An 8,980-nucleotide genomic window follows, 5' to 3' on the forward strand; every position below is an offset into this window, starting at 1 on the left:
ATTAGCTACACTGCAGTGATGATGGCGGGAGTTAGATAGCTAGCCAGCTTTCCCCCAGCAGTTTAAATTTAGCTATATAGCTAGCTGATGGCATTTATAATCAACTTCCTCAATCAGATGGGTAACTAACTAGCAAATATATTTGCTTTCACCTTGCATCTAAAGCTGCCTGATGAAGCTAGCCAGTTGATAGTAAAGCTAGGAGAAATGTCAGAGGCCAGCTAGCTAACGTAATAGTCGCTGTCAATGCAATGGCTGGACCTGGAGTTTGTCTGAAATGTACCATTATATTTCACATGATAAGCAAATCACTGGCATGCCTTGCAACCACGAATCTCAATGTGCAACCACAAATTTCTAAATAAAAACTCATGTAATTCTGTCATCATTATAATCCCATAGAAAATATGTAGAGTGGTACTGAGTGATGTGTTGGATTTTCCCTAAACATAATGCTTTGTATTCAGGGCAAAAAGTGAATTTCTTTGCAACATTTTTTACAGTTTTCCTTAAGTGCCTTGTTGCAAACAGGATGCAATTTTTTATATTTTTTATTCTGTACCGGCTTCATTCTTTTTACTGTCATTTATGTTAATACTGTGGAGTTGTTTATCCATCCTCAGTTTTCTGATATCTCATCCATTAAACCATGTAACTGTTTTAAAATCACCATTGGCCTCATGGTGAAAATCCTTGAGCAGTTTCCTTCCTCTCCGGGAACTGAGTTAGGAAGGATGCCTGTATCTTTGTAATGACAAAGTGTAATTAAAAACTTCACTGTGCTCAAAGGGATATTCAGTGTCTGATTTTTTATTTTTAAAACATCTACCAATCGGTGCCCTTCTTTGCAAGCCATTGAACAGCCTCCCTGGTCTTGGTGGTTGAATCCAAGCTTGAAATGTACTACTCAATTAAGGGACCTTACAGATAATTGTATGTGTGGGGTACAGAGATGGGGTAGTCATTCAAAAATCATGTTAACCACAATTACTGAACATGGAATGAGTCCATGCAACTTATTATGCGATTTGTTAAGCACATTTTTAGTCCCAAACTTATTTAGGCTTGTCATAACAAAGGGGTTGAATACTTTTTGACAAGCCCTGTCATAGGCCTCCTAAGGAAAGCCTTTCCCCTCCCTATTTAATCTTGCTCTTGTGACTAACTGGGTTTGAACCAGGTCTCCTGCATGTCGCAAGACTGTTCGCTCTCTACCAATAGATTTGTCACAAAAACTGTTGTGTTAAATAGCAAATTGTGCCTACTCTGGTCTTGGCACGTGCACTCTAGCAAACAGTTTGCAGATACAGTGCGGGTAGGCTCTGCGGGTTGGCATGATGAGTCTGCATGATGAGATTATTATGGATAAGACCAAAAATAATTGTATTTGTCAAACAGCAGTCAAGCATTGATCATCCTGTCACCAGAATAAACCTGTTGATATTTATTTGAAAGGAGCATCAAGATCACTGTGCACTTTCACCACCCTGTGAAATTCATCCTCATTTATTTAATCTGTAGCCTAATAAACTGTATGGTTTCCCGAGTCGTAGTGGGAGGACCACACCACCATATCATCGCATGACTCCAAATTTACTTTGATATGATGGTTGTTATATCAATATTTGCGCATAAAGGTGTTTCCACCACCATTTCTCGTATAGTTAATTTTACCGATACAAAAAGTTCCTACCATGTCGAATTAACAAATTATTTGTCGGCATTTATAAAATTGTACTGAAACTTCCTGTTTCCATCACAGCTGTCATGATTTTTTTTATACAGTATGATTTTCCTCACATAAAAACTGTGGATGGAAACATGTTCACTGTTGAATAAAAATGAAGTAGTTGTTAAAGGTTCCTTTACCCATTTAGGTAAATTGCTCAATAATAAATAGGCTACAGCCTGTATGCCCTTCCACCTATCTGTTTCATGTCTCAGGTTGCCCGCAAAAGCCAGCATGGATAGACATGTTTCTAGCATAAAGCATCGCGGACCAAATAAAGGGATACCTAATCAGTTGTACAACTGAATGCCTTCAACTGAAATGTTACTTCCACATTTATCCCAACCCCTCTGAATCAGAGAAGTACAAGGGGCTGCCTTAATTCCGGTGAACAGTGGGTTGTTAACTGCCTTGCTCAGGGGCAGAATGACAGAGTTTTACCTAGTCAGCTCAGGGATTCAATCCAGCAACCTTTCGGTTACTGGCTCAACACTCTAACCACTAGGCTACCTGCCACCCTAAATAACTGTTATAGATCACTTTGTATAATCGGATCCGTTTTATTTTCTTCAAAATCTTAAGCTAACAAGGGAAAGGCGTGTGCTTTTTGCCATTTTCTTTAATAAAAGGTAGGCCTATGACATACCCTCTCTTACCCCATCAATTTGAGTCTTGGTTTTAACTTAACAGCCCTTCACTGACATGGAGGTCAGGTATTTAAAGAGTGCATGGTGGGTGGCGGAATTGACCGACAAATCTATGGATATAGCAGCCTATAACCTAATTGAAAATGTCAAACAGGCAGATTGATTGTGGCACAGCTGCTGCTGCTGCTTCATGTTTCAGCACCAGAATGTAAGTTACTCGAATCTGGCTTATTGTGAGGTCAATAACGCTGATAAATACATCATGGGCAAGAAACCTATTGATTTTAATAAAATAAATTTTAGTAGGAACAAGCTATCAAAGTTGACCTTCGGTCCTCCTTCTCAAACTGAACAGAACATTAGGCAATAGGCTAGTCCGCACGCAAGATAGTGAATTTTTTGTACTAGCCCTTAATCAAAAATGTTTTTCAGAAGAAGCCTTTGACTCTCCTGAACTCCCACCATAGTCCTACACAGCACAGCCATTGGTTAGGCAGCACACCACATCGTTTTTGATCAGCAAGAGCAGAGCAGGGCTTAGAGTTGGAATATTAGTTGACTTGTCATTTACACCATCCCAGCAGCTATAATAGAAATATAATTTTGCTCTGTGCTTTTCCTGAGCATGCACTTCGTAGCCTATAGCATATAGGCAATGAATCATTTGATTGAGAACACACAAAATAGCCTATAGGCTCACTTGATATTGAAGAACCAGCTGAGAATCACAGATGAGGGGCAACATCGAGCACACATCAATTTATAGCCTAATTAGCAACTGATTCTAAAACACTGAGAATAAATGACAAACTACACGACCCTCCCCTTAACTAGATTGAAAAAAATACTAAATCTTCCCCTTGATTGAAATTGAAAAAGCATGACCCGCCCCCATTTTCCTCCAGGTAACCATTCTGTAAATTTCAAGCCATCCCTTAGAATTGGGAGGAATGTGGAGAGGAGCTTTATAGTTAGGGTAGTATACTTGTTGACATCATGTGACCTGCGTACCTTCAAAATTATTCGGCAATCCTAATTTATTCGAAAACACCGTTTACATCATAATTTGTCGCAATGAAAAAAGTTACAGACAAAAGAAAATCAACCCCTCTCGAACGAATACAAATGTTGTCGATCTATAGAACATTCCTCCTATACCTGTCTTCCGTTTTCATTACACATTTTCAAAAAAACAACGTCGGATAAACCTGGGTCAATGGAAAATAAACCTGTTTATTGGGACAAATGACAGGAAGGAATAGTACATGCTAAAGAAACTACATTTGGGAGGAGTCCCACATCTTCGAGTTGTGTCTGACACCTGAAACTTTACTTGTGTTCTAGACTCAGTAGAACCGCCACTCAATGGGGAGAACAGAGGGGATCGAGGAAACGGTCGAGGAAGAAGTCAATGCGCAACAATGAGTCTGGACAAAATCTCAAAGTGATAGATAAATAAGGGAAAGTAGGTTTTACAATCCACAACGTGGTAGTACATTTTTTTTTCGAAACGCAGTGGCCATTGGAAACGTTGCTGTGCAGCGCAATGGCTGCCCAGTGCGACTCTCTGAGCGGATACTTGCAACAGTCGGACCAGGGCTCAAATAGCGAGCGTAGTACTGACTCCCCGGTCCCCGGCTCCGAGGATGACTTGAGCGGACCCCATGCCTTACCAGACCCGGAGTGGACGGAGGAAAGATTTCGAGTGGACCGCAAGAAACTGGAAGTCATGTTATTAGGTAAAGAAAGAAATACAGAAATATTTTTGACATGTTTTGCAAAATTATAAAACATTCCTTTGTTTTGCGAATGGGAACGATGCCAACTGTATGCTTCCAAAAACTATGTTTTACCCTTCATATGGTATTTGTAGTTTTTTCCTTCACATTCAGTTGCTTATTTTCGTGTCCAGTAATTTGTAGGCCTATGTATTACTTTGTAGCGTATCCTGCCGTTAGACTGTCCAGCAGATTTTTTGGGGGGTCAGCATTTGAAACATTTCTTTGTACTTTCTTTTGACCACAGAAAGCAATTTGACATTGTGGCTTCTGCTGGGATGGTATTGAGATATAATCAATGTCATATCGTAGTTTTTTTCTTCCTAGGATGGGCATATAGTCTAATATAGAACGTTGCCTCAATCAATATTGCATGCATTAAAACAAACTTTATAGACACGGTACAGTAGTTTATGCAATACTAGTTATTTAATTCTGACTGAAGTTTAGCATTGTTACGTGTGGTCACGGTCACCACTAAAGCAGCGGGAAGTAGGGGTGCTGCAACACCCCCTGTTCATTTTTATATATATATATAATTATTTTTCTTCATAAAACTATTGCACTGGGCCTTTATTAGTATTAGCAGACTAATATAGAAGTCTGTAGCAGGACCAAAAAATAATTCAGCATATATCTTGCAGTATTCAATAGGTGGAATTGTAAGAGTTGTTGCCCTGTCCCTTTCTCTGCGATTGTCATTCTAATGGTATTCAGATAGAATACAACTAATTCCTCAAACATTTACATCAAAAGGTGCAAAGTTATGGGCAAAGACACAACATCCACATTAAATTAAATATTTTTTCTTGATCAAACAAACACTTTTCGTGCAGTATTAATTTACCATCCTTACAAACCACTTAATGCAAATGTACATTACTGTATGGTCATGTAGGTTTGTACCCATAGACTTTCCATCACCATGAAGAATAACAATGCACAATACAATATTTGAATACATTGAGACATCAAGTGGTTTGTGACGATGATGTGGCTCATTTGGTAGAGCATGGCGCTTGAAATGCTAGGATTGTGGGTTTGATTACCATGGGGGACCAGTATGAAAATGTATGCACTCTACTGTAAGTTGCTCTGGATAAGAGCATCTACTAAAATGGAAAAGGAAGAGTAGACCACTTCAGTTTTCACATAGAAGTAAGTTGCATTTGCAAATTATTTCAAGAACCTGGAAAACATCAAGCAAGTATTTGTATATTCCACAAGTATTATCAGATTAACTGTTTTGTACAGATAATTATCAGACCCAAGTTACAAATGCTGGGGCCTCCCGAGTGTCGCAGTATTCTATAGCACTGCATCGCAGTGCTAGCTGTGCCACTAGAGATTCTGGGTTCGAGTCCAGGCTCTGTCGCAGCCGGCCGCAACTGGGAGACTCATTGGGCGGCGTACAATTGGCCCAGCGTTGTCCGGGTTACTTGTGAGTGCACAACATTTTAGAGAAATAAGCTTTTCGTGTGTATGGAACACTTTACATGTTGCGTTTATATTTTTGTTCAGAATACATTTAGTTTAAATTTTTTTCCAAAAAGTAGTGCACTTGGCCTTTACTAGTCCTGTATTAGCAGACCGATATAGACGTCTTCAGTAATGTTTCTACGTCTCTACCCCACCCCACCCCCTCAGCAAAACGATTGCAGCAACCCCGCACCCAAACTACTTCCCACGGCTATGGTCAGCACACATGCATCAATAATGTTTGTGCTGTGGTCAGCAGTTAAGGAGCATGCACACAACTCAACCAATAGGAGTCGCTATGAGCAAGTGTGTGTTATGGTCATGACTCAAGTTTTACCTTCCTCAATAGTTGGCGAAAACACTTCTCTCAGTAAGACCCCTTAATGAGATCAAACTATCCTAAAAATATTTCCTGGTCATTGGTAGCATCACCATTGTAAAAGCCTAATTAAAAAAAAATGCTTATTAAACCTCATTAAAAGTGTCTATGAAGACCATTTTAGTTTATAGTCTATATTTGCTGTACTGTACAAACCTGTAATCATAGATCTGGCTGAGATACAAAGCGGACCTGCATCCAATGTTATCGTTTTCCAGGCGGTGGTTGTTATTTTTCACTCTCCTATCTAATCATCAATCTCTGTCACTGTCATGTCAGTGAACAGTTAAATGACTGATGTCAGGTTTTGTTTGGTCAGTCTCTGAGACATCCCTAGGACTGTGTAAAGGATGAGATCATCGTCATCCGTTATTGCAACACACAATCTTGTAGAGGAAGATTCCAGCGTTATGTAACTGAAGAAGATTCTTTATCAATCCCACATGAAGATAGTGAGTCGCCATCAGCTGGAGAAACAGCCAAAGGAGACCGTACGGGGAACATTAACAAGATATGAGATAATCAACCCAAAGAAAACAACCCATGAAAGCTCAAATAATATCATACAAAACAAGGGGTTTCATATTCAGCTTGACACAAGACAACCCATGTCTTAGTCTGTCTTGACTGTTCTTTCTTATCCTGTTGGATATGAAGATATCTAGTCAGTGGAATTCTGTTTGCTCTACTCTCCCTTGATTATTTTCTTTTTCATTACAGTACTCTTTTGATTATAACGAGTTAATCTCTGATGAATGTTGTTTCATGCTCTAAGCCTCTCCTCAGTGAATGAGTGTGCCCAATATAATCCAGATCTGTTTGGGTGGACGTTATAGTAAAAATCATTGTTTAATTGGAGCACAGTTATCAAACCTGCTCTTAAATTCTGTTTTGAAGATGAAATAAAAACAGTTTTAGGTTAATTAGGAGAGCCTGAGGATTTTGAGGATGCACTCTTTGTTAATTGAATTTAATGGCTTTGATTTCTTTTTTTGGTTAAAAGAAAATATGCAGTTTGTCTTTTGTATACAGGAATTATGGCAGCTGGTTTTAAAGTAACCCTCATTTCTCTGTCTCTCTCTCACACACACACACACACACACACACCACACACACACACACACACACACACACACACACTTCCAGCTCAGCTCCACCTGGTTGTGGCCCCGTTGCTGCTACGCTGCTCTGCATTCCTTAAAGCTCCATGTCATCCCTGCCTTTTCCAGGAAAACAACTTAACAAGAGGCCGTCCCTAAACCCAAGTCTGCCGGACATACTGTATGCAACGTTGTGCGTGTGTGTGCGTGCACAGAGGCAATCTCTTTAACATGTTGTTTTCTAGTGGCTTCTATGACCATGGCAGGAATTCCCCATGTTAACATTTAGCTCATGGCATGAAGTGAATATTACTCTTTGTTTCCATCTCTGGTCAGTCATTGGCCTTTTCTCAATTGGGAGAAGTCAATTCTCCTCAACTCATCCCTTCTTGGGGGATGGTCGCCATATGTATGAGCGTGTCAATTCGTTAATAGGTAAACGGAGGAGTTTGCTCCTCTCCTCAAGTGCCTCTGGTGGAATAATTTTGAAATCCGCCACACCCCCTTGAAACAGCTGTTGTACTCTCAGGAGAAAAGCATGCATACATTTACATTACTTGTTGTTTTATCAATAAAATGTCTAGAACAACTAGCTACATTTCTTTTTTTACCACATTACACATGTATTTGGGGATTCCACCTCTGTAAACATAATTTGCCCAAGTGGAAAAGGATAGTTTTCATTTTATACAAGTGTATTTGTTTCCTCCTCTCTTACCTTTCACCTTTTTCAAAAGGGAGGGGAGGAAAGGATGCAAGGAATTAAGGCAATCCAATTGAGAATCTCTAAGTGGTTCAGGGTGAGTGGTCATACAATCTCAACCGTGAAACAGCAATAGCCTTTATCTACTACCTCTAATCTGGTGGAGTTCCAGGATGTACTCGATCCCATGGGGCTTGTATTTTTTTTAAAGACATTCATTCTTCAACATTAGTAAGAGTATCCTTGTGTTTTTTTAAATGCACAATTAACCAGTGCATTTGGAAGTATTCAGACCCCGTGACTTTTTCCACATTTTGTTATGCTTCTGCCTTATTCTAAAATTGATTAAATCATTTCCCCCCCCCCCTCGTCGACACACAATACCCCATAATGACAAAGCAAAAACCTTTTTTTAAATAAAAAACTGAAATATTACATTTACATAAGTAATCAGACCCTTTTACTCAGTACTTTGTTGAAGCACCTTTGGCAGCGATTACAGCCTCAAGTCGTCTTGGGTATGATGCTACAAGCTGGGCACATCTGTATTTGGAGAGTTTCTCCCATTCTTCTTGGAAGATTCTCTCAAGCTCTGTCAGGTTAGATGGGGAGCGTCGCGGCACAGCTATTGTCAGGTCTTTCCAGAGAAGTTAGATCGGGTTCAAGTCCGGAATCTGGCTGGGCTACTCAAGGACATTTAGAGACTTGTCCCGAAGCCACTCCTGCGTTGTCTTGGCTGTGTGCTTAGGGTCATGTTGGAAGTTGAACCTTCACCACAGTCTGAGGTCTTGAGCGCTCTGGAGCAGGTTTTCATCAAGGATCTCTCTGTACTTTGCTCTGTTCATCTTACCCTCAATCCTGACTAGTCTCCCAGTTCCCACAGCATGACGCTGTCACCCCCATGCTTCACCGTAGGGATGGTGCCAGGTTTCCTCCAGATGTGACGCTTGACATTCAGGCCAAAGAGTTCAATCTCAGCTTCATCAGAGTAGAGAATCTGAGAGTCCTTTAGGTGCCTTTTGGCAAACTCCAAGTGGGCTGTCATGTGCCTTTTTACTGAGGAGTGGCTTCCGCTGGTCACTCTACCATAGAGGCCTGATTGGTGGAGTGCTGCGGAGATTGTTGTCCTTCCTCCACAGAGGAACTGGAGTTCTGTCAGAGTGAC

General features: G+C 40.3%; 1 protein-coding gene across 1 annotated transcript; it reads left to right on the plus strand.

Moving 5' to 3' along the window:
• Positions 1 to 3,763: 3,763 nt before the first annotated feature.
• On the plus strand, positions 3,764 to 7,703 carry bicc1 (BicC family RNA binding protein 1). The gene is given in 2 exon segments (NM_001141226.1): positions 3,764 to 4,115; positions 7,159 to 7,703. Coding segments are annotated over 2 exon segments (306 nt in total). The 5' UTR covers positions 3,764 to 3,922; the 3' UTR covers positions 7,272 to 7,703.
• Positions 7,704 to 8,980: the final 1,277 nt, after the last annotated feature.

The sequence above is a fragment of the Salmo salar genome, chromosome 01 (assembly GCF_965601325.2).
Source record: "Salmo salar chromosome 01, fSalSal1, whole genome shotgun sequence".
NCBI classification, from domain to species: Eukaryota; Metazoa; Chordata; class Actinopteri; order Salmoniformes; family Salmonidae; genus Salmo; species Salmo salar.